We start from the raw sequence: 25,875 nt of genomic DNA, 5'->3' as shown, positions 1-25,875 counted from the left end.
CCGTAGTAGGAATGCAATACACGGCAGTCTCCGGAGCCCGAGTCAGATACACGCACACCTTTTGGCGGAATGCTTCCTTAGAATGTGGTAAACCAGGTTGTCATCCAGAAACGACAGGTCGTCGTCGTAGGCGATGGGTCTGCAGCAAGCCTGCCCTACTTTGTCACTCACCAGCCTCCTGGTTTTGGATAAGTTTTTTAATATCTTGTCGTACATTGTCTCGGCCGCGTCGCAGGAACCGCTGCAGTACCGAAAAATCAGTTCCTCCTTGGTTTCGTAGCCCAAACCCAGATCAGTGACGTTTAAATGTATTGCCGTTAAGACACAACCCCGGTTTCTGCCCCGCTGGCCTCGCCGCCCTTTGGCCCTGGAACTCTCCGGGCTGCCGGCCGCGGCCTGGCGATTCCGCTCCCTCCGGGGCGGCACGGCCACCTGCTTCTCGGGCGACCTTCTCAGTCTTCGGATGGTGGCTTGAATGAAATCCATGACGTCATCAAACCGATCAGAATAATCCTCTGGCGTGTTTGCTGTTCAACGAGAAAACAGAAAAGGTCACATGAGACCACAAGTACCGTCTCAGGCAGGCTTCTACAGGAAAGTGCCTCCAAAGTCAGCCTAGTGGGGATCCCCAGCGGGACCAGCAGCCTATTGGCCACTGCGCTCCCCACCCAAACCCTGGGGGAACAGAGGCAAAAATGCCCCTACAGAAGGGAGAGTATCCAATTCAAAGAGGAGACTAGCGTGCCCGGTGACAGACACGCTTCCTTGCAGAGAACAAGCCCTCAGAAGCACACCCTTCGTTTGAGTACCATCTTCCATTTTTAATAAGTCTGTGTTGCGGTTGCTGGGAGCAGGCGGCTCCTTGAAGACCATTTTTTCTTGGCTGATGATCTGAGCTAGAGCAGGGGGCTCTCAGATGTGAGTGTGAGTGAGATGGCGCTGGGAGGCTCATGGAAATGCAGATTCCTGGCCCTACCCTTAGTGGGAGGTACGGGGAGGGGCCAGAGATTCTTCATTTTCAATGAATTCTGACATGACTTTGAGAAACCCTGGGTTAGAGGGTGAGACAAGGATTATCTTGGATTGGGAAGTCTTCCAACATTGCTACTTTCATCTGGAATATCGAGAGCTCTTCCCTGGAATCTCTCCCCGACTCCACACCTCTGCGCCGCTGAGTGGGGCCGGAAGCATTTTGGTAGAACGAATGAAAAGCTCATGACTTCATCTGTGTGTTAAAAGTTCCTTAAAAACTTCCTGAAAAACAGCCCACTTTTCACTAACAGACGACCACTTCCTCGGAACAGCATGACTTAAAAAAATATGGTAAACTGTAAGAAGACATTTATATGGATCAGCAAAAAATGGAAGGAGATGCTGTTTGTGGAGAGAGGCCCAGCTCTGCTGCAGGCGGCCACACGACTCCCACGGCCTTTGGTGGCCCACAGGACAAGACATGTGCGCTTTAGGGAGATCACATGGAGGAACAAGGAGGCGATGCTTCTCAGAGGTTTGAGACCTTTGGGTTAGAGCAAGAATTCCCAATCCCTTGGGGTTTTCTGCTCTGTTGCAGAATTTGCTTTGGCTAATCAAGTAAGAGGTGAGGAACTGCTTGAACAATGTAATGCATTTCTAAAAGAAGAAAGCCATTCAAACCCCTTGTTATTAGGTCCTAGGCCTTTTATGCTCCCCTCATCCCCATTTCAGGTAATTTAGCAGGTTTAGGGTTATATGTGGCTCAGAAAAAGACACCTCAAAATAGTTGTTGGCAAGAGTGAACATGTTTTGCCAAGACTGTGGTAAAGCAGAGAGGGATTACTTTGGGCCTGACTCCTGTCAAATTGTTTTGTCATGGACTGATTGTTAAAGCAAATGTCAGGTATCCTGTTGTGTAAAACAAAATCCAGCTAAGGCGACTTAACTCTATCAACCAATCAATCGATCGATCAATTGATAGGTCTATTGATCGACACTCATCTATCTATCTAGATTACATAGAATACATATAATATAGGATACACAGTAATGAAAAGAGTGCAGATTGTGTGGAACCCCCAGAACGCCTCATTGTCCGGTATCTAGGATTTGGCATTGCATAGTCCTGCTGCCTGGGAGTCACGAAGCTGCTCCCACCCTGGTCTGAGCCCCATGGTCTCTGTCTGGGTTATCACAGTAGCCTCGACCCCCCTCATTCCAGCCTTACCCTCTTTCAGTTTCCTTTCCACTGAGCAGCCAGAGCGATACTCTTCAAACTGTTAATGCAGGTCATGTCCCTCTCCGCTCCAGACCCTCCAATGGCTCCCCATTTCTCTTGGAGTAACAGCCGAAGTCCACACTGGCCTAAGGCCCTACCTGACCTAGCCACCCCTTCTCCTCCAGCCTTTGTCACCTCTGGCCTTCTCTTCTACTTCTCTTCTCCCTTACTGCCTCTCCTCCAGCTTTCCGGGCCTCCTTACCTCTTCTCACACTCAGGGTTTCTCAACCTTAGCCCTACTGACATTTGGGGCAGGATCATTCTTTGCCGTGGGAGGCTGTCCTCCCACACTGCGGGATGCTGAGCAGCATCCCTGGCCTCAAACCAGGAGATGCCAGGAGTATCCCCCCGACCCTTCCCTAGACATTGCCCAATGTCCCTGGGGGCAAAATCATCTTGGGTTGAGAACCACAGATCAGACACAACCAGGAGCTCAGGGCCTTGGTGCTGTCTGTTCCTTCTCTGCATATAACACTGTTCCTGCACAGCACCCAGTGGCTCACTCCCACATCCCCTTCAAGTCTTCACTCAAAGGTCACCTCCCCCAAGTCCTACCCTGACCTCCCCATTTAAAATATAATCTTTCCCAAGCCCGAATCCAGACCCCTCTGCCTTGCTTCCCCACCCTCCACCATAATACTACCTTCCAACATCACGCTGCATAACTGATTTCCTGTGTTTTTTATTTACTGTCTGTCTTCTCAACTCCAGGAGGCAGGGACCTTTGCTTGGCTTGTTCACCCATGGATCCCAAGCGCTTAAAATAGGATCTGGTCCCTGGAAGCCCTCGATAATTTTTGAATAAAATAGGATACTTTAAAAGGGGAGAAGGAGGAGTCCTTAATTTTTCAAGGGGACACTCGGATTTCGGTTGAGGACCACACCATAACGAAATAAGTGGCTTCCAGGTCAATAGCCCACGTCGCGGGGGAAGCGGCCGTGCCGAGTGGCACCGTCATTTTCCAGCTGAGAGCGAAATACCCATCTCGCCAGCCTCCTGCAGCCGCCAAGAGCTCTCTCTCAGTGTCCGCCTCCCTCGGGGTCTCGGAAGGAGCTCCCTCGGGGAGGACTGCTATGGGAGGAACTCGGAGTCAGTCATTTCCTCGGAACCACTTTCTAACTGGACTTCCTTAAGAAATTTTCTTTTCTTCTGAAAACACAAAAACCTTTAAATCACTCTGTTTAAAGAAATGAATGGCTTATTTTGAGGAATGAGCTGCTTATGCTATTTGTGATGTTTTTCAATAATAAGCTCTGAAGAGGAAATTAGGTGTGCTCAGTTTCAAAAAACCGTGTCTTTTATAGAAATCTGAACTTCTAAAATTGATATATTAGGGGTGATTAATCAAAATACCAAAAAAGTCTTCATGTTCCCCAAAAAGACCCTTTGTGTTACAAAAGAACTCACATGAGGGGATTTCCGCCCCCCACTCTATTCAAGAATTCCTGAATAAATCAGTAACTTAAGAACCTGGGGACATAGAAAGTTAAAATCAATTAAGAATCAACTGAAGATTAATCAGAAATTTTACTAAAGATGAAACATTACTAAAATTTTAACATAAACTCACAGGAAAACATTCAAGTTGTAAAAGTTCAACTTACACTGGTTTAGAGACTCTCTAATTTATGCAACAATAAATCACATACTTTTATATTACTGGAGTTATAATAACAATTTCAATCAGTACATATAATGTTCTTATTTATTGCCTGATCCTTTCAAAGTTCCCAAAAACCATTTTCCCTCCTTTTTATGACATTTTGACTGCATGGCTCTGTCCATTGGTTTTGCTTGCCAGATTAAATACAGAGCACCTTGTTAAATTTGAATTTCAGATAAATTGCAAATAAATTTTTAGTCTAAGCAGTACTAAATGATGTTTGCGACATACTTACACTTTGTTATGAGAACGTTTAGTTCCTTTATTTTAAATTCCAGTTGGCTTTTTCAGGGTGATGAGTATAGCAGTGTGAATGCACCAACCACTTATGCTTTTGGATAAGGTGGTAAACAGATTATTAATCCTGAAATAAAAGGCTTCCAGGAACCTGGGGGGCAGTCAATAAATGCTCGATGTTAAACCGAAGGATATAGCTAATAAGTACTTCTCCTTTTTGTGGGAAAATCTGCCTCATACCTTATTGGTGATGTGGAAATATTTATCGAAGCCCCAGTTTTAGGCCCCAGGCAATTCTTACTTTTTTTTTCCTTCCCTTTTTCCTTTCTTCTCCTTCTTGAAAAATAGAGCAAAAAAATAAATATTTATTTTGCAAGTTTTACATGGATATGAATTTTGGAAACCAGAAAAGGGTAACATTATATTTTCCAAACCACAGAGCAAATAGGCCTGTCTCTTCCAACTAAATTCCTAATTCCAGGCCTGAGTTCCCTTAATTTATCAACACGAGGCATTTCGGGGCCATGAGGAGCCGTTCGCTTCACTGTGCCTGTTCTTAGAAATTCTGCAGAGGCCTCGAACCCGGGCTCTGGCAAACCCATAGCTGCCTGTATCTTCCAAGAATTCACGGAGCTGAGGGGAAAGAAGAGGGTTAGGGTTTGGATTAGTTCCCTAAATTAAAACTTAATGGCATATCACTTTCTTCTTCATCCTATAAAGGACTTGGCCAAATGTCAGCTATCCAAACAGCCCTCGTGAGTACGAACTTTGATAGTAAAATACTTGCAAACCACAGAAGAAGAGCATCATTTTTAAAAAATAGGTCAAGGGGCGCCAGGGTGGCTCAGTCGTTGCGCGTCTGCCTTTGGCTCACGTCATAATCCCAGAGTCCTGGGATCGAGCCCCACATCAGGCTCCCTGCTCTCCGGGAGGCCTGCTTCTTCCTCTCCCATTCTCCCTGCTTGTGTTCCTGCTCTCACTATCTCTCTCTCTGTCAAATAAATAAAAAAAGTTAAAAAAAATAAAATAAAAATAAAAAAATAAAAAATAGGTCAAACACTTGCTCGTTTCCCAGACCCACTTGGAGGATATGTCTTGGAAAAACATGTCCATCTAAAAGCTAAAGTTTTTGAAAAATCAAAATGTTCAAATGCATTTAAGTGATCCTTCAGGATGCAACCAAATATTTTGGCATTATTCTCTTTAAGATATTTTAACTTTGATGTGTCCTTTGTATAAACAGTGCTATTCAAGCAAATGAAACCTTGTACTGGGGGGTATTTCTGGGAACAGACCGTTCACAGCAGAGACCTTGCCTCCCTTGATTATGGGGGAAAGATAGTAAAGTCACCTCAGGAACAAAGGACTGGGATATTGACCATTTTGTAAAGGTAACTGAGTTTTTATAGGAACAATGGTAAGGACTCAGAGTACTTGTAATAGCCTAAGGAAAAAGTACATAATTCAAACCATTCCATGCACGAAACAGTCTCCTAAAAGTTAGATTTCTCTTAAGAATGGTAGAGTTTAACTCTATTTTAATCAAAGGAGTGGTATTAGGGTGTCCCCCTCCTTGCCCCAGCCAGGCTGGGGGGCTAAGCCAGCCTTCAGCCTGTCTTCAACCCCTGGGCCCCAAAGGGAGGCAGCACAAGGAGAGTCCACCCCAGAGTGCAAGTGGGCTCCGAGGACAGAGGGAAGGTCTCCGAGGCTCTGAGAGTTCCAGAAAAAAAGGGGGGGCTGGATCCCAGTACCCACAGTAGCCCCTCTTAGAGGAACTGTCTTCCAGGCCAGAGTCAGCCTCAAGGATGCAGGGGCCCCAGAGAAAAGGCCCGACTATTTCTTGCTCTGGGGAACAGTAGCTTCTGTACCCCGTTGGAAAGCATCCAGCTGCTACGTACTGGGGTGAAGGGCAAGGGTTAATACACGGAGGTCCACGGGGTGAGCAACTGCGCAAGCCAAGGCCGCGCAGGTGAGAGGTGCATCTGGACCCAGTGCCCAGATGGCCTTACTCCAAATAATGCCGCATCCAGGGTGGCCTACACCCTGGGGCGGGGGGCGGTGTAAGGCCATGGAAGGCTATGCCGCAGGCTGCTGAGGAGCTGGGCAGCCTGTCCTCACAGGTAGAGCCTCCCCGAGAAGGCTGTTCACAGACAGGAGGCCTGTGGGACTATTGAACCTGATATTCTTTACCTGCCTGTACCCCGGGGAAAGTACAGACTGCTCTGTAGACCAAGTATGCATATGCAGAACACAAGTTCTATCCATCTACCCACACACATGTATGCGTACATACGTGTGTGCATACACGTGCGCACATACATGTTTACATGAGAATCAGCCTGATGATTGTTAGAGCTTCTCAAGAAAATTCCCGACTCATGTCATTCTTTGGAATACGTTATTTTTACTTTTCAGTAAGATACAAACATGATCTTTCTTCACTAATACTGAAATACGGAAATATTGTAAGTATTAAAAAACTTTAAAATTCCTCATATTACAAAACTGAATCATTCTATGTTTAAAATAACAGCTTCCTTGATGCTCATAAAATATTACCGATATAAAGGGGGGATGGATACCTCCTTTCCTACAGCATCAACTTGAAGCCCCACAACATCCCTGCAAGGTTAGCGTAGGGACTGTGTATTATCTGGACTTCACAGATCGGGAAACTGAGGCTCAGAGGAGATGAAAAGAAAGGCCACGTGACTCATAAATGTGGACTCTGTTGGTTTCGTTTTTTTATGTTGAAAAGTTTTTTTTAATTAATTAATTAATTATTTTTATTATTATGTTCAATTAGCCAGCATATAGTACATCGTTAGTTTTTGATGTAGTGTTCAATGATTCATTATCTGTTGGTTTAGTTTTAAAGTTCAAACTCATTCTAGGCCTCCATGCCACCTATCTGTTTTTAAGTACCAGAAAAAAAAAAAAAGCCTACTACTAGGCAGCTTTTTAAGTCTCGAGGTGTGTGGTAATTTACTCAGGAACAAGTTCAAGATATGCTGATTTCACCTGCACACATTTACCAAATCCAGTGAGAAATATACTTTCTGTTGGAAAATTCGGCGTGAACTGAGTTACGTGAGGTAGATTCTAAAATCAGGCTGCCTCGGGCCACAGAATACAGTAAGTTGTCTCTGGAAAGGGAAAAGCCAGGCTGTTCAGGGGCACCTCCCATGCCCTGTGTCTTGCATATCACTCTAAGGCAGATCTGGGACTTTCCCAGTTAAAACCGGAAAACCAGCAGCCAAGGGCGGTGGCAGATTCCGACAGAGAGGCCGAATCTCCGGAAGCTCCTCAAACTCACCCTGGCACCAAATGATGAGGCTCTCGCTGCAGAGCTGGAGAGAACACAGCCTTGAATTCCAGTCTGGGAATAGTGGGACCAGTCTCGTGACCTTGGGCTAGTTACTTAGTGCTACTGAGGTTGGCTGGACCTTCTCTGGGGCCCTCCCCAGTGCTAATGCCCCAAGAAGCAGATAGCCTCCGTCCTGGGGGCGGGGGGGGTGCGGGGAGTGCTGAAAACATTCATTTTCAGTGACCTCTGTCAGGGAAAGGCCACCTCTGGCTGATGTCCTGGCAGCATTCTGCTCAGGGCCCCATGAAACCCCACGGGAGGTATTTTAGGGTCTAGCAGTTCTCGACCTTTTCAGTTTACCTCTTGGCTCAGTGCGTTGGTTACATTTGAAATAATCACCACGAAGTGTCTCTCAACTCATCATCTTCCTCTGCCCTATGCAGGAGAGGTGAAAAGATGTGTAGGAAGGGTGCTGAGTCTCAAAACACCCTAGGTTCTAGGGGGTTCTAGGGGGAGGCATCCTTACACCTCAGTCTCCATCTGTAAAGGAAGGGATGGAGCCCATGGCCTCTGAGAGGACATATTACACCAACACGCTGTCAGCCTTCCATCTCCATCACCCGGAAGTCGAACGCTAAACCTGCTATTTTCTTAAAATCTCTATTTTATCCATTTCTTTTCACTGCTTCAACATGTTTGGGTCATACCCGGCTTATGAATCCAAGGCTAGAATCACCCACTGTGACTGCTACCAAATGGATCATGGATCCAGCCCGCCTTGCAAGCTGCTGACTCTTGTTCTTATTTGACCTTCAGCGACCTCTGAAATGTGTGGTGTTATTCCACGAGAAGGTTCCAGTTCTCTGAAAAATTCTAGAGTTTTGTCATCTGCTACTACTTATGTGTTAATTTTGCCACTGATTTGAATTAATTAAAAATAAAAAGCCTGTAGGTCACTAAGCACCAGAATGCGGATGTGTGTCACATTATGTAACGATCATCCTCGCGTTCCTATTTTAGACAGAGTAGTCACCCAGTGTTAGACCGGCCTAGTCACTGGGTCTCTTGGGTTAACTTCAAGAGGGGTCTGTGGCATCTATTTCCCTAAGAGTAATCACCAGTTGAGGCGATTTACTAAGTCATTGTGACCACTGACGGAGCTACCAGCACGTTCTCCTCATGACCCATGGTTTGTTGACAGTAAGGCATGACATGGGTTTATTTGATAGGTATTTGCGTCGTAAAAACACCAGTGTTTTGTTGTTTAAAAAAGCATTTCTGGATCCTCTCAAGGCAGAAGAAAAAGACCAACCAGGATGCACACCATTTCAGAATATAGAAAAAGGAGCCTTGGGTATACTTTCAAAAGCCACTTTGCTCATCAAAATGCCATTTTATTTATCATCTCCACCTACTTTGACCAACATCGCACACGAGTATTAGGTATACTCATACTACGCAACCCCCCCCCTCCGCCCCCCGCTGCCTCCGGGTATGAATTTACTGGCATCTCAAAGACTCTTCGTGGAATCAGCTATACAGACCATTTTATTTTTAATTAATTCAAATCAGTGGCAAAATTAACACATAAGTAGTAGCAGATGACAAAACTCTAGAATTTTTCAGAGAACTGGAACCTTCTCGTGGAATAACACCACACATTTCAGAGGTCGCTGAAGGTCAAATAAGAACAAGAGTCAGCAGCTTGCAAGGCGGGCTGGATCCGTGAATTTTTATCCTACAACTTATCTAAGAAAACCTGTCATGAGTGTAATGGAAATTATTCCAGGAAGACAAACAGCCCCAAAACCTCACTGAGGAAGAGACAGACAGTATATTCATTTTGCCATCAGCTTCTGATTGCCTGGCTCTGATTTCCACCTATGTGGTCCCGGCTTTCATTATAGTTATGTTAATAATTTTACGGTAATACGGCACGGCTCCCCTGGAGGGAAAAATGTCCATCTTCCTGCTTTTAAGTCCCAAACACACCCCACAGGGTGTCCATTTGTTAACTAATCCACGAACACCCGGTGTGAGCTAAAAGCACTCCACGGTCAGCCGTAAAGGGCCCACGCTAACGAGCACGCACCATGAGCTCAGCTGATGCCTTTATGAAAACCTTACGGGAAGGATGAGATAGTTACCCCGTAAAATTAAGCACAAAAAGCCACTTGGGAAAAGAATCCCTTGCCGTGTTATCAGAGGCGGGTGGGTTTTGAGGGGAAACGCCGAAGGAACCTGGAAGCAAAGGAATTTTTGCTTCTTCCCTCCCACAAAGCCCTGCCTGAGGCCCGAGGCCCCAGAATGCTCCAGGGTTCTGCCTTCTCGTTCTCTCAGGCCTTCCCAGGGGCCCACCGAGCAGTGGCTGATCTGAGGGACTTGGGCAAGAAGAGGAAGGGCCAAGAGAAGATGAAAGGAAAATAAAGGGGGTGAAAGAAAGGTGTTCTCTATCATTTGAACCAGCTTCCTGTGGTCAAATGTGAGGAGGGACTTGCTACGCAACCCCCCCCCCCCCCCCCCCCCCCGCCTCCGGGAATGAATTTACTGGCATCTCAAAGACTCTTCGTGGAATCAGCTATACAGACCATTCAAAAATGATTGCATTTACAAAATCCCAACGCCTGACTTTTCCCTTCCTGACTTTCTGACATAGCTAGAAGAGTTTTGTAGGAGTGTCTTGGGTGGGGAGGAAGTGACCTGGTGGTGTGGTCACAAGCATCAGTGCTGCGTGATGTGATGAGCACTGGGCGTTATACACAATTGATAAATTATTGAACACTACATCTGAAACTAATGATGTACTATATGTGGACTAATTGAATTAAAAACAAAACAAAACATGGGGGCGCCTGGGTGGCTCAGTCGTTAAGCGTCTGCCTTCGGCTCAGGTCGTGATCCCAGGGTCCTGGGATCGAGCCCCGCATCGGGCTCCCTGCTCCGCAGGAAGCCTGCTTCTCCCTCTCTCACTTCCTCTGCTTGTGTTCCCTCTCTCACTGTGTCTCTCTCTGTCAAATAAATAAATAAATAAATAAATAAATCTTTAAAACAAAACAAAACAAAACAGAGTGAGTGCTGGACTCAGGTTGCCCTTGGTCCAGAGGCTGCTGAATTGCTTAACCCTGTGAAGTCCCAACAGCCCCCTAAAATGGGGATAGTCACACGTTTACCACAGTGGAAGCAAGTTTTCAGCTCAGTCGATATGGTTGTCTGTGATCATTCTTCAGGGACATCTACACGGGGGGCAGCAGTGTGGTGGTCAACTCTGTAGGCTCTAGACAAAGCAAGAGTCCCCCAGAGGAGACGCAGACCCTGGTCCCTTGTTAGTCTAGTGTGTTCTACAGAGGAGGGGGCCGGGAGCCCCTGGTACAGCGGTCTATGGTCTGTGGGCAGAAGGAGCAGGCCTGTCTTAGGAGTTTCTGCTGTCTCGTCTGTGCTCCCTCGAAATGCCCCCAAATTAACATAAAACATACAAACATACAAATTAACATACAAACATCCACTGAGTCCACAGCCCATGAATGGTGTTTTGGGGTCCGCTATGGGTGTGGGTCGGTGTCTTCAAACTGAGCCATGTGTCCCGGCTGAAGGCACGTGAAAACTTTCTACAGGGCCTGTGGCAGGTTAGGAGACTTGGTTTCCACATGTGCTGCACCCTGAAACTGGTCAGCCTGCAAACGCACCTTTTCCCAACTCCCGGCTTACGCTCAGCCTTCCACCTCATGAGAGAGGCGTGCTTGTTGCCCATCTCACTCATTTTACTGGGAGGCACGCATGGCTCTGGGGGAGAGAACCGATGTCGGGGGCTCCTGACGTGAGGACACGTCATCAGGAATTTCTATTCTGAGGATGTTCACCTGAATCTCATAAATGGAAGCAGTCGCACAAATCCAAATTGAAGGGCAGTCTGCAAAACAGCAGGCAAAACATCCTGAACTTTGACAACTGTCAATGTCATGGGAAGAAAAGGCTTGGCAGCTATTCTCAAGGAAAATAAAGAAACATGATCAATGGGGCTCCTGGGTGGCTCAGTCGGCTCAGCGTCTGCCTTCGGCTCAGGTCATGATCCCGGGGTCCTGGGATCAGCCCTGCGTCAGGCTCCTTGCTCAGCGGGGAGCCTGCTTCTCCCTCTCCTCCCTGTTTGTGCTCTCTCTCACTATCTCTCTCGGTCTCTCTCAAATAAATAAATAAAATCCTTTAAAAAAAAAAAAAGAAACATGATCATCAAATACAATTTGCAATTCTTGATTAAGGAAAAAAACCCTATAAAATAGGACATGATTGCCACAGTTGGGAAAATCTTAATATGGATTATCTATTGGATAACAGTATTGTTAAACTTCCTGAGACTGATAATTGAACTGTGGTTGTATAAGGTAATATCCTTGTTCTTAGAAGGTACATGCCGAAGTATTTGATGTTACGTTTGCAACTAATTCTCAAGTGGTTCAGGGGGAAAAAAAATGAAGCAAAATGCTAACACGAGGTCAGTCTTGGTGAAGGATACATGGGTGTTTATTGTCCTATGAACTATGTACTATGAAGTCCCATATGAATAAACCAAGATATACTGAAGTGGGTGGTTCCATGTTTCATTCTGGCTGGATACTCAACGGCAAGGTTCTGTGCTTTATCTGTCTGCCTGTCCATCTACCCATCCATCTATTCATCATGTAATTAGGATCCGGAAGTATGATGGTTGTCATGGATGTATATTAACAAGTGTCTTTGAACTGGAAATGAAGGCAGATCTTTTCTGACCAAAAAGTCAATTTATCTACGCTCATTAGTTTGATAGTTTCCCCTGAAATGAATAAGCTAAATTTGCAGCTCCAAGATTTCACCAAAAATACATGTGAAGCACACATACAGTTCCCCAATGGTCTGGAAATTACATCTGGTACGACTGACTATGCAACTTGTGATTCAAACATTTTAGGTATCGTCTTAGAAGTGTGCAGTGAGAAGTTTTTCAACATTCTTTCAGCAGGTTCACAAACAAAAACCTTTGAAGACTTTTAAAACCATGACTTTCCACCTCCATTACCTTATTAAAGTCATGCAAAAAGTGGGTTTGCCTTCTCCTGAGCTAACTGGTAGATTCCCAATGGTGAGCCCAGCTCTGCCTGGGCAAGCCCACTCCTGTTCCCACCGTGGGGGTCACTCTGGCCCGTGTGCAATCACCCTGGGTTTCCTATGTCAATGTCCCCTTTCCTGGGGCTGAACACGAGTGATCTGAGCACAAGTACCTCCCAGAAGGTCTCCCAAATGCTGTCAGCCTACCAAACATATGAGCAGACCTCACCTTGTCCCCAGATGTTAGGAAGCCTCCTCCCACTGCAACAAGCATCAGTGGTAATCGGTACAGAAATTCACGTTCCCCTCCTTAAAAGCTTCTGATCTGGGCTTCAAAGGAGCCACTAATAATAGGAGACTAGGCCCACTGCCACCCAAATGGAAATGAAAAAAGGCCTTAGGGGCACCTGGGTGGCTCAGTTGGTCAGCATCTGCCTTCAGCTCAGGTCATGATCCCAGGGTCCTGGGATGGAGCCCCACATCGGGCTCCCTGCTGAGCGGGGAGCCTGCTTCTCCCTCTCCCTCTGCCCGCCGCTCCCCCTGCTTGTGCTCTCTCTCTCTCTCTCTCTGTCAAATAAATAAATAAAATCTTTTTTTAAAGGGGTTTAAAAATTTAATATTCCCTACTCCTATTAGCTTGCTCTTTTGATTTTCTTGAAAATCTGTGCTTCAGGGTTAGTGAATGTATTTTTAGCAAGCCAATGTTTGTGTTTTCTTAATCTACTAATATGGGAGCACAGTCTGTGTAAAGCCAAGAAATACTGGCTTTGAGGCCAGAAGTCTGAGGTCTGAACTCTGGTTTCACCACTTACTACATTCGTGACCTTGAACAATTCTCTAGGTCCCATTTCTTCATCTGTAAAATGGGGATACAAGTATCCCCTCCTGTCTAGTAGAGCTCAAGCTTGTTCAATTTTCGGACAAGATACAAAACTTATTCGTTAAAAACTGGGTCAACCGTGTGGATAGCCAAGGGGGCTACGACACTAATTTCAATATTCAGTTTTTATTTGTAGTTATTCACTTCCTGGAGGATCAACAGGTCGATTCAACTGTGCCTATGCCTAGAAACTTTTTAAAAATGAGGGCACAATACCTCAAAGTGAAAAATATGCCTAATGCTATGGACTCCACTCCCGAGCAGCCTGTGTCCCTGAGTAACTTCTGCGGCGAGACCGCTTTGCAGCAGGATCCCACCCACAGCCACCTGCCGGCTCGAGATTCTCCCGTGGAGCTCTGCTGCCATCAAAAACAGCAAACCCCTCCTTGTCCGGATTTTATAGCATCTCATCATCTAGGTATCACCTATGGAGATCTCCTAAATTTCATACCACTTCCCGCCACCTGTTCCCAGCACTTGGTGACCGGTCTGGCCTCCTCCTGGGATTCACCACCTGCCCCTTCCCCATATCATGGTCATAAATTTGCTCAGGCTTCTCCCTAGTCTGGAATGTGCCTTTTCCCCGTTCCCTTCCCTTCCTAATACCCATCTTTCAAGTACCAGCTCAAATCCTCGCTCTTCCCTGAATCCTTTCCTGCTATGATCTCCAGATCCCAGTGATCTCATTGCTAGGAATTCTTACCATGACCTCAGCTAATATAAGCCCCTTGGTAGACATATCTGTCTGTCTGACAATCTGCCCACCCGCCCATCTGCCTCTCCATAGTTGACAACTAGACCATAAGCTGTTTAGTTCACAATTTTGTCTGTCTGATGCCACACAGCACCTAGCACATGAAAGATATTTAACACTTGCTTCTTGATTGAGCTCAAGTGATTAATTAAAGAATAAGTGTTTTAATTGAATGAAGGTGCTATGGACCATTAAATGCTAAACGAACAAAGATGAAAGGGATGTTGGTTGGGGGGGGGAAGCCAGATAGCTTTTATTTTTATATCAGTGAAAGTAGAATCTTTTAAGCATAATTCTTAAGCTGTCAGATCAGCCGAAGGTCCTAAAATCAGCCAATCCAAATTAAGCCTAAAATAGATTTCTCTAAACAGCAACAGTTTGATATCGGTCTCCACACTGGGGCCAGAGTGAGAGGTTGGTCTCAGATCTCAAGTGAGGAATCCATGCCTCCTGAAAGGGCCTGACATGAAATGTATTGATTTCAAGAGCTTTATCCCAAAGGGCAGAGGACCTTTCCAAAAGCTTACATAGTTACTTTATTTTAGTACTGCTCATTCACATAGTCAGTAAAGTAAGAAGAAGCAATAGGTAGATGGTGCTTATTTATTCCAAATTCTATATCCCATAACATTAGATTGGAAAGCTTAACATTGAACCAGCTTCTAGAAGCTTCCTTTGTTGATTAACAATGGGCTGAACATTTACTAAAGTTCACTGAAGTGTTTTGCTGGGTTTCTGAAACGTCTCAAATTAAATTAAGCATCTTAAATATGCAGCAGGGATCACTTAAAACAAAAATACTCAATACAGGTAGCCTCCAAACCGCACCCCCCTTATCACTTACACAGAAGGGTCTGCCTGCTTTAGCTCCCTTCTCCCCAGTGGGGAAAGAGGGTCTCCCTAACGTGTGCATGGGAAGCTGGTGGGGAAAATTCCAGCGGAACTGGGTGGGCTCAAGAAAATGGGGAAGGGAAGGAGCTGTGGAACCTGGGAAGAGCCAGGGGACCTAAACCGGGGAGCAGAATCCCAGGCAAGGCTGGCCTGACCAAGTGCTGACCAAATGACAGACTTGGGGGCCCAAAATAGCCTCCCCGTAAGGCCTGCATTTCTTTCACTGTCCATACTATGTTGTGCTGCTTGAAATCCCACCATTTAGAGCAACGTCTTGGCAGAGGCTGAAGTGAAGGGGTGAGGGTGGGGAAAAAGGCTCTCATCGGGCATTGCAAGGAGGAAGATGGCCCCTCACACCTGCAGTATTTACTTATGGGGCACGGGCTTTACAAAGCATTATCTTATTTAACCCCAGAGCCACCCCAGGAGACAGTTGTAATAGCGTCCTGCTTTTCCGCACGAGGAAACTGAGGTTTGAGAGATGAAGTAACAGCTGGTTGTGTGCCAAGGCTGGGATCCAAACCCTAGTCTGATCCGACGGTGTGAACTGGAACTCTTGCTTGTCGGGACTCCCTGATTTCTTGCTCTGTGCCCTCTTTCTGCAACTTGTGGGGCCTGGCACCCCAGGAAGAGGCTCTAGCCTAATAATACTGTGAACTATACTTCAGTTATATTATGGTTTACACCAAGATTTGTCGTGAGCCAGCCTGGGAACTGGATAGCTTGATTTATAAAAGATTGTTTCCATAGGAAATTTCGTGACTTTATACCAAACTGGGGAAATACAGTCCCATCGTATTACACTAAGTTGTGTATTGCCTGTAATTATAATTTAACAAGGCTCAGTCTTTCTTCCAGTTGGCCTCTGGTCACACAAAAAGTCCACCTTCCTAGCCCAAGGCTGTTCATGATTAGTTCTGGTTTCCAGCGCTACCGAATTGTACCACACTGGACGTCTGCTAAAGGATGCGTTCCATGCAGAGACTTTTGCCTATTTTGTGTACCAAGGATTTCCCAGCACCGAGGACAGTGCCTGGCCCACGTAGGCACACCTGAACTGTTTGCTGAATGAATACATGCTTTTAGATTGCAAGTTTTAAAACCACATGCACTTTACGCTTTTGCTTGTGAAACACATTTAGAGCTATCATCCACGGCCGAGATCTGACATATGACTACGATGAACGAACCTTTAATAAATTCAGACAACCTTGTGCAACAGGGTTTTAGTGGCTAGTTGAAGACCTTCCTCCCATACAAAGTGTTTTCCCCTACGTAGCAAAACCAAATGCTCTGCTCTGTGCCTCAGTGGTTTGGGAAACTCTGGTCCCAGTTTCAGCTGACCTGCCTCCCGCCACAGTGTAGTTCTTGCCCTCTGGACAAGCTGCTTTACCATGAGAAGCGGAAGGGGTTAACTGTCAGTTCTACAGTGCTATGACATCTGCTAATTCCACCTTCTAGATTCCTCCTGCCTGCTCTAATCACCCTTTGGAGAAGATACCGATAAAAAGCAAAATAAAAGAACAAAGATAGCTAAAGGGAAAAGGATGCCCTTGGATGCCCCAAAGGGAAAACCACAAGTCCTGGGGTTTAGACAAGTTCACAGTTGCCACGGGAGGCATCCACAGCCCATTTACTTTATAGCCAACCTGTAGGCACGCAAGCGAGCCAGTGATGCGTTCTATTTGGGTAGTTCATCCTGTGAAAATGCTAGGAACGGAATTCTGGCCATTTCATTTACACTGGAAGCAGCAGGACACATGAAACCTCAAGGGTGAGGGTGTGCAGGCTAGCCCCCTTTGAACGGCACGGAGTGGTTAAGGTGGCAGGAAAGCGCCTTTGCTCAATCACTGAGTCACAAGCATTTGAAAAGGAGAGGGACTATTTTCAAATGCAACTCGTGACTTAATGTTTCTCTCCATAAGCTTTAACCAGTCGCACGGTGTACGGTGTGCAAGATATAAATGTCAGCACCGTGATAGGAGCATGCTGACCCTGGTTGAGTGTTCAAAGTCTGCACACTGTCATTATTCTGCCTTCCCTGCACGAACAGCTTGCTACCGAATTGAACATACCTGGAAAGAAGTCAACTTGGCTTAGAACGCTGCTCAGTTTCTCTTTGGAAACATTTCTGTTTCAAGTGTCCTCTAGGATCTATTGGGTCTTCCCGTAGATAAAACAGACTTGGGTGTGTTCTGCTGGTTCAGATGTAAATGGAGTAGTAGGAATCTTGTCCATTGACAACTTAGCATCAGTTCTGGAAAAGGGAGATCTCCCTTCTCCTACCTGTCCTTTGCACACCTTCCCCCTGCCCTAATTAGTAGGATTAATGCTACCTTGCTTGCTTTGTCACTGGTTGTATCGTACATGGGGCACAGATTTTCTTGGGGTATTATCGAATCATAATGATTCAACCTTGACTGCACATTAGAGTTATCTGGGGACATCTAAATCTCCAAATGCCCAAGCCACACCCCAAACCAATTAAATTGGAATCTCTCAGGGTGAGGCCCAACATCAGTATTCCATTAAAGATCCCTGGGTGATTCCAGTGAGCAGGGGGGTCTCTCCATCTGAGTCTTTTCCCAGAGGACAGTGAGGGCAAGAACATGAAGGCCAGGGGACAAAATCTCATAGCCACTGGTGTTTTGAAGTAGAAAGGCCTCCCCTTACTGCATGGTTGTAAACTGTTCATTGAGTTCTAAAGTAAATAAGTAAGTTGTCCAAAGTCAGAATTAGTTGAAAGTGGAGCCAGAACCAGGGGCACCTGGGTGGCTCAGTTGGTTAAGCGTGTGCCTCCGGCTCAGGTCATGATCCCAGGATCGAGCCCCGGGTCAGGCTCCTCCCCGAGTAGGGAGTCTGCTTATCCCTCTCCCTCTGCCCCTACCCCGCTCCCCTGCTCATGCTCTCTCTCTGTCTCATAAATAAATAAAATCTTAAAAAAAAAAAAAAAAGTGGAGCCAGAACCGAGAGCCCGCATTAAATAAGCCTAGGTAGATAGGATACTAATATGCTAATTAAATTTCCATGAATTAATCAGCTTCATAATCAGGCACAGTCATATTTCTCCTGCACATCCTGCTTAGAGAAGTACTAACACTGTGTTCCTGTTCCTCTGGCCTAGGCTGTTTGAGTCAATGAAAAGCCACTTACTCAGCTCTCATGGGTACTATTCTGAAGACAGTGACACTAAGGGGCATTTTAAATTTAAGTTTCTATTGGAGAAACATTTATATACACTAAGGTGGAAATTCGTGGCTGAAACCAAAGCCTTTAAAAATAAGTTTATATAGGGGCGCCTGGGTGGCTCTGTCGTTAAGCGTCTGCCTTCAGCTCAGGTCATGATCCCAGGGTCCTGAGATTGAGCCCCACATCAGGCTCCCTGCTCAGCGGGAAGCCTGCTTCTCTCTCTCCCACTCTCCCTGCTTGTGTTGCCTGTCTGGCTGTCTCTCTGTCAAATAAATAAATGAAATTTAAAAAAAAATAAACTCATATAACTAATTGACAGAAACTCTTGGAACAGTTACTTTAATTCCAAGGCATCAACCATGTTCTTTTTCTAACTTTAAGTCACTCTTGAAGTCTTAATTTGCTTAGAAAATGCACTTTTTCCTCTTTCTTGGGACTTCTGGAAGAAGATGCTTTTATTGTTATAATTAAGTATAGAATAAGCACATCACATTTCCTGCACTGTTTTCAGCTCAAGGCCACTAAGTCTGGGGGGCTCTTAGCATACAGCTGACTTTCAGGACTGCTTCTGCCCTGCATCTGACTTCAGTTTGATTTAAGTGCAAAACAGCTCGAGGGACAATGGAAGGTGGGAGTAGCTAGGGTGACATCCTGGCTACAGCTCACTATTGCTTTATTTTGGGGCTGTGTCAAATTTTCTAGTGCTACCTCTGTTACCTACATACTTCCCCAATAACCTCTAACTTGTGTGCAAATACCCTGCTCTATGCAACAGATAAACTTCTGACGAGCCTAGGGCACATTATATCAAATCATAGTTGACATGACCTAATAGAGTGCTATCTAAAACATTTTTGAGAGGTAAATCACAGATTTTTATTTATTTATATGGTCTTTTCTTAGAAGTTAGTATTACACTTGATCTTAGCCAAATGTTAGTATTGTCGAGTGCGCAGCGAACTACAGCTTTTTTTGCCTAGTCCTAGCTAGCACGATTTTCCCTTAAGTCTTTCTAGAACCGGAACTTTTCTGAACAGATTTGACACTGCCCAGATGCTTGTTCTGCAAATCGAGGCCCTTCTGTGTTTTCTCTGACTCTGGCTTGGTTTTGGAAAACCTCGGCCTCTTCCCTTGCAAGGGCAGTTTAGGATGGAAATGCAATTGTTTTCAGAATTCAGCACAGCCAGGCACACCCAAACAGATAAAGAGCTTTGGGAGAATGAAAACAAGGGAGTGCGTGCACACGATAGGAAGCAGAGAAAAGGGAACAACTGTGTGTTTTCCTACGGTGCTGGTAGTGGTGGGGAAAATGTCTGTTCACCGGAATGCTAAACCGACAGCAAAAAATTTGATACCCTCTGGGCAACCAGCACGTGTCATAGACGGACCGGGCGTCAGGGCCTGGGAGGTGGGCTTCCGCGCGGGCGTGGGAGGCCGCACCGCCGTCCCGGCTAGCTTGGGGTGCGTGCGGGCGACGCGTAGGGGTGCGTGGGGGTCCGCCGGCGGCCCCCCACCCCGCGGGGAGGGAACGGTTCTTACAGTCACGGCTCAGCGCGAAGGGCGCGCGGCGGCGGCCGAGGGAGCGGTCTTCGGCGGGCGCCTCGGGAGGCCTCTTACCGGCGGGCAGCGGGAAGGCGGACGCGGTGTGGAGCAGCACCAGGCAGACAGCCACGACATCCCATAACTTCATCTTAGAGTCCCGTCCGGCGGCGGCACCTGCACGGGCGGGGGAGAGGGTCGGCGGAGGCGCGTTAGGCCGGGACGCCCAGGGCGCGGCATCCCCGCGGGTCCCGGTGCCCCCCGCCATACTCGTCACCGCCCTCCTCCGGTTCCCTGGGCATCCCGCGCCCACCGGTTCCCTGGGCATCCCGCGCCCTCCTTGCAAGTCCCCGGCTCACTCCCCGGTCCCGGCGGCGTCCCAGGCGCGGCTAGCTCTCCGCCTCCAACTGCCCTTCACTTCTGCTACCGGATCCCAGGGGTCAGGTTTTCCAGCGGGGCCACTGCCCCGGCAGGTACCGACACGACGACACCACGATACCTGGCAACACGACGGAACCAGGACTGGCGCCCCCACCGCCCCATTCCCCGCGGGGACGAGGAGGCAGCCGTCACCCTACGTCCTCCGCCCGGGTCAGAGACCTCCCCACCTTCCGGCTGCTCCCGGACGTCCCGCGAGCCAGCCTTCCACCCAAGCAAGCGGTCAGCTTTTCATTTTACGAATACAATCAAGGACCCTTTATCCGGGGTCCCGATCCTGCTGTCGGCTGGCTGGGGCAGGCTTGGTGGCACCCCTCACCCCGCCCGCGCGCTTCATTCCTCCCACTTATATATAGAAGTATTCCGTCGCTGAACGAGAAGTTAGTAGGGACTTGGGGACTTTGGGCCTGTGTGGGAATACCTGCGTTACGTTACTTCCCAAAGCATCAGCTCCATTTAAAATATTACTTCCACCTCTCAAGGTTATGAACATTAAAATAATGTATCAAAGACCTAGGGGAGCATAGAGTAAGCGCTTTAGCATTTCTGTTAGGTAGGGTTTGATTTGTCTTGCAAATTTTAATCCGTCATGGTATACCCGAACACCCTCTATTTTACTTTTGCAGTTTTTCGAGAATCTGGCCCTAAATCCCTTCCCCCTTCAGAGGAGTCTCAAGCTCCCCGGGCCGGGTATCCAGAAGGATGGTACGCCGCCGCGGACACTGCGGAGGCGCACGGGCAGGGGAAGGCTTAGACCACGAAAGGTGCGGAGTTGGGGCTCAGTTCTCTCAGCGAAGGGGTTCCGTTTGGCTTCTCAGTCCTCAAAACCCCTAGAAAGGCGGACGACACCAGCGCAGTCGCGGGCGGGCGACAGAAAGGCACTGTCAACTCAGGGCCAAGTCCCACCCAGTTCCGGGGTGGAGGACACCCAGGCAGTTCGGGGTGTGGTGTTTCCCAGTGTCTTCCCAATGCCCGCGTTCCAGTTTCCCAGGGAATTCTTAAGTGGAAACTACGGGATTCGTGCACTTAATTATCCCCCCTCCTCGAGATACGATTCTAAGGAAAACCTCCTTGAACTTTTTCCATGGGAGAGGGTAAGACAGTGTGCACGTAAACGCAAAAACTTGGGCTCGGCATCTTTCCGTGAGCTCCCAGGCTTACCCGCCTCCCGTCCAGCAGCCCTACCCCCATCTCCACCCAGAACTCCCGCCCAGATTCCTCTGCAGGCCACCCGGGGAAGCCTTTAATTCGGCCGCCGCCTCCCATCCCTGCGGAGACGAATGCATTTTCCATGCCTCGGGCGTCAGTTGGCTACGCAGCTGTGGGCCTCGGGGTGTTTGTAGGGACTGGGAACTCCCGGCAACCTGCAGCTCCCGGCACCTCATGCCGCGCGGGCTGCTTTACAAATTCGGGAAAAAGCAAAGGCTCTGGGTTCTGGCGCCTGGGCCCAGGCAACACTGCACCCAGGCCGTGTAAAAGGAGCGCATAGGAGAGGACTTGGGGAACGCAAGGCCCCCTGGCCCCTCGCCCCGGTGCCAGCTCCAGGGGTGCGTGCAAAACGGCTGGCGGCCCTGAGGAGCAGGGAGCCGCGGGGTTAACGCGCCATTCCAAATCGCCGTGCCCGCCAGCAGGAAGCGACGGAGGCACCAGATTTCCCTTCCGCATTAAGAGGGTTTTTCCTTTTTTTTCCCGCTTGGCCGACGGAGAGATTTAAAAATTGGACGTGGAGATCCTCAATTAGAAGTGTGGAGAAGCTGGCAAAAGAGGAAACAGCGGAAAAGTCGCCGCTTCGCCAGAGGGGGCTCCCAGCTCCCGTTCCCGCCCGCGGCCGGGTGCAGCGCAGGCCGGGAAAGCGCTCTCCCACCTCCCCCGCGACAGGGAGGGCGCATTCTTCCCTTGGAGCGCCGCCGGGCCGGCCCCACTCCGACGGCTTAGTTCCCGGTATTTGCTGGGCGGAGGAAGAGGAGGGGATTGGGGGGGGGCGGGGGGCGTTGAGCGCACACAGTGGCCGACTAGGAAGCTTTTCTCAGGGCCCATCTGGAACCTCCCCCCCCTCCCACCCCGGCGCTTCCCGGTTTGTTTCTTTATCGCTTTCTCAAAGCACAGCTGCGGGACGTGTTTCTGTGCAACCCGCCGCCTTTGCTACGCGCTCGAATTGCTTAAGGCGCTGCCACGTGCGGTAACCACGCTCTCCTCCCGAAGTCGGCCCCGCCAGGTGCCCCCGCACCCATGCTTGTACCCCACAGCCTGCCCCCTCTGCCCTCCTCCCCCTCTGCGCCCGCGACCAGCGCGCCCCGCAGGGCAAAAGGGGCGTGTCGCGGGCGCCCGCACCCGGCGGTCCCCAGGCCCGCCCGGGAAAGGGCGCCCTGGAGGGCCCCAGTGCCCACAGAAGCCGCCGCTCGCGGTGGGGCGCTTCTGGGTTCCCAGCACCAGGGGGCACCAGAAACCGTCCGAGTTCCGTAGCGCCCACGCGAACGACAGGCTGCGTCATTTTAAGTATCAAATCCATGAACAAGCACCCCCGATCCCCCCACAATCCTCCCCAAATCCAAAATACCCCCCGAAACTTCCGGATGTGCTCACCAGCATGCCTGCTTTTCAGGTTCCTACCCTCCATCCTCTCTCCCCAGTTTTTCCCTTCCCACTTCACCTGATCTGGTTTCTGGGTAACCTGCTTTTAGATCCCCCCCAATTCCCCGCGTCACCATGACAGCTTCCCCCGGGGTGAGCGCCCCCGCCGCCAGTGCCCCCGCACCTTCCTCTGTCTGGCAGGCTGGGAGGTTTGTTTGGGCTTTGCCTTCAAGATCCAGGTCTCGGAGAGAAAAGGGAGGCGGGGTGGTGGGGAGCGTGCTGTAACTCGGGGGTTTTCTTTTGGGATAGGGACAGAAATTGCTGAAAGATGTATTGCTTTTCTTAAGTGTGCCTCGTGTCATAGCCTGGCGGAGGCTAACTGTTGGGCCCAAGACCAGGGGAAAGAAAAAGAATGAGGGACGTTTTCTGCATGCAGTTCTGGGGAGAGGTCTCTCTGGTCAGGGGTCCGAGACCAGGTTCCAGGTCTGTGGGGCACCCGAACCCCCTGCGAGAGTGGGCTGGGGACGCTGCGGGCTCCCTGGACACCTGACACTTGTTGAAAAGGCGACACTGTCCCCCTACCCCGCCAAAGTGAATGTGTGGCTAAACAGTGAGGGTGAGAGTTGGTCCCGGCCGGGCAGAAGCCCAGCGGCTCCTACTTCGAGGTCTTTGCAGGAAGAGGTGCGTGCGTGAAGTTGGAAGTTGCATTTCTTCCTCGGAATACCTAAGTGTATATTCAAAATACCGTGGAAGAGTCGAGTACGCTCTAGCACACCGGCGGCAGGGGCCGGAAGAGTGGTTTGTCCCCGCCAATGAGCAAAAATGTTGGGAGCACGGGGTTGGGCAGCCCCCACCTCCGCCCGGGGCGCGCACGTCGGCTCTGCCGGCGGGTTTGCCACAGCCAAAACTAGGGAGGCGCCAGGAGGCAGGGGGTTCCGGTGAAAGTCCATTCCCCTCCCCAATGAGGGTTCGTTTTCACCGGGTGGAGCTGGTAAACCAAACCACGGCGCAGTCAGGCCAGAGGTGGTGCAAGGCAGTGGTGGAGGGTGTTATTGGTGAGGTGGCACAGAGTTGCAGGAGAGAAGAGGTCATTAACATAATCACTTCGATGGCCTAGCGGAGACATTGAAGAGTTTCAAGAACCTGCTCGAGGCAGAGACCCAAGTCTTGGACTGTCCAGGCAGCCCCTCTCCTAACCTCGACGGGCATGGTTAGTTGGGGTTGCGGGCATTAGGAAAGTGCAAGCAACCGGGTTCCGAAAAGGGTGAGGAATGTAGCTTTGCAAGACAGTGCCCGGAGGAGGTGAGCCCACTATTTTTAGGTTCCCAGCACCTTTGCATCAGTCCCTCCCATGGTGTGCGCCTTCCCTCGGAACACACCAAGACAATCTCAATAGTAAGTTACACGCCCGGCAATGGTGTCTCTGCAGCTGTACGTCCAGAGAGGGCACTTTCTGGTCGCGGTGGGTTCAAAGATGACCCCAAACCCGCCCCGTCCCGGGACTTGACAGAAGAGCGCCCCGCCGAGCCGGGGAGGGAAATTGACCCTCTCGGACATTCCGGGGTCCACAGGCATCGGGGCACCAGGGATCTTTGCCCACGTGGAAAGGCAACCGGCGTCTCTGCAAGGCCAGCCCCTCTCGCGTCCAACTTCTCTCTCTCCTCTACCCTCCCGGTGCCTCGGTTCCATCTAGTCTTTCCTCTTTCCAATCTCACCGCCTGCTCTGGGGTCCAGCCGCGCCCCCTCTGGCTCCAGGGCCCGGCAGGCCGCCGCGGCCACTCGCGACTCAGGCGCCATCCGCCCCTTCCACACCGGCCCGCTCTCCCACTTACCTCGGCTCCGGTCTCCGCAGACCCCCGGTTGGACATTAACTCCAGGAGCCCCGAGTCCCAGCCAGGAGCCCCATCCGAGGGCCGAGGGCAGGAGCGCAGAGCCCCGCCCAACAGGTCAGGGGCACGAATTCGCAATCCTGGGGCAGCGAGGGTGCGCAGGGGGCGGTGGCCAAGACTCCCGCCGCCGCCGCCTCGAGAAGGGCGAGGGATGCCGACAGCTCCCCCGCCGATGCCCTGCACCCCCAGAAACCGAGGTCCGAGCAGCCGCCGCTGCCTTGGGTGGGGGGGTGGGGGGGTGACACGGCTGCGCGCGCCGCGCTCTTGGCCGGGGCTGCGCGGGCCCGGGGCGCGGCGGGCGGCTCAGCTGCGGCGGCCGCGCTCTGCGCCTTGTCGGGGCGCAGCGCCTGGGAGCACGAGATGGGCCGGGCTGATGCTGCCGCCGGAGCTGAGGTCTGGCCTGGAAATCCGATCGAGACACCACGTCAACCGGCGCGGGGAGTCCCGTGAAGACATGAGGACGCCAGGAGCGCAGGCTGGTCCTTGAGAGCCCGGGCCGGGGGGCCGGGGTGGGGGAGGGGAGGCGCGGGGCCCCGAGAGGGGAGGGGTCGGGAGGCGGTTGTGAAGGAGGGAAAGGAGAGCAGCGAGGAGGCGCCCGCGCTCCCGAGGAGGGGGCTCGGGGTGCGAGTGGGGACGCGAGGCGCTCCTCCCCGGGGTGCAGGGAGAGCGCTCAGCGCGTGGAGACGCTGCCGGGCTCGCGTCCCCTTCTTGCCGGGTAGATCCGGAGGAATGTGTGGAGCTCCGCGCAGACCAACCGAAGGGGGCAATCTGAACTTGACCGCGGTGCCCGCGCCAGGCTTTGCCCCCGCGCCCCGCGCTCCGTCGGGTGGAGGGCTACACTGGGCTTTCCTCGCGCCTGTCGAAGGCTTTCCTTCCTTCCCGGGTGTCTAGCCCTCTCGCGTTTCTGCAGGGCAGAAGGCAGTGGGGGAGGAGAGGAGCTGCTTGCGGGAGTCCTAGCACTCCGAAGGAGAGATGTGGAGCGGCCCAGTGAGGGAGGCAGAGTGTTTGCCAGGGGACGCTGAGAGTGGGGATGAATTTATAGGACTCTCACTCTGTGACGTGCCCTCCAGTGGCTTTTCTGATTCGCTTTCTGACCTAAACACACATTAGTTTAGTCCCCATGCTAGGGCCAACACGGTCTCCAAATACCTGCTGGCTGAAGTCAGAGGCTTTGCATATCATGTATTAC

General features: G+C 49.9%; 1 protein-coding gene across 1 annotated transcript; it reads right to left on the bottom strand.

The window, feature by feature from the left end:
• On the bottom strand, positions 1–24,684 carry GDNF (glial cell derived neurotrophic factor). The gene is made up of 3 exons (XM_021696309.2): positions 24,630–24,684; positions 19,789–19,965; positions 1–527 (listed from the first exon to the last, which is right to left on the bottom strand). The coding sequence occupies exons 2-3, from the start codon at positions 19,937–19,939 to the stop codon at positions 43–45; spliced, it is 636 nt and encodes a 211-aa protein (XP_021551984.1). The 5' UTR covers positions 19,940–19,965; positions 24,630–24,684; the 3' UTR covers positions 1–42.
• Positions 24,685–25,875: the final 1,191 nt, after the last annotated feature.

The sequence above is a fragment of the Neomonachus schauinslandi genome, chromosome 7, assembly GCF_002201575.2.
Source record: "Neomonachus schauinslandi chromosome 7, ASM220157v2, whole genome shotgun sequence".
NCBI lineage: Eukaryota > Metazoa > Chordata > Mammalia > Carnivora > Phocidae > Neomonachus > Neomonachus schauinslandi.
This window is presented reverse-complemented; position numbering and strand designations above follow the sequence as displayed.

Excerpts from the sequence above, each read along its gene's own strand:
- GDNF (XM_021696309.2), bottom strand. The coding sequence starts at position 19,939 with ATGAAGTTATGGGATGTCGTGGCTGTCTGCCTGGTGCTGCTCCACACC. Across the intron at positions 528-19,788 it reads CTTCGCGCTGAGCCGTGACT|CAAACACGCCAGAGGATTAT; the intron begins GTAAGAACCGTT and ends CTCGTTGAACAG.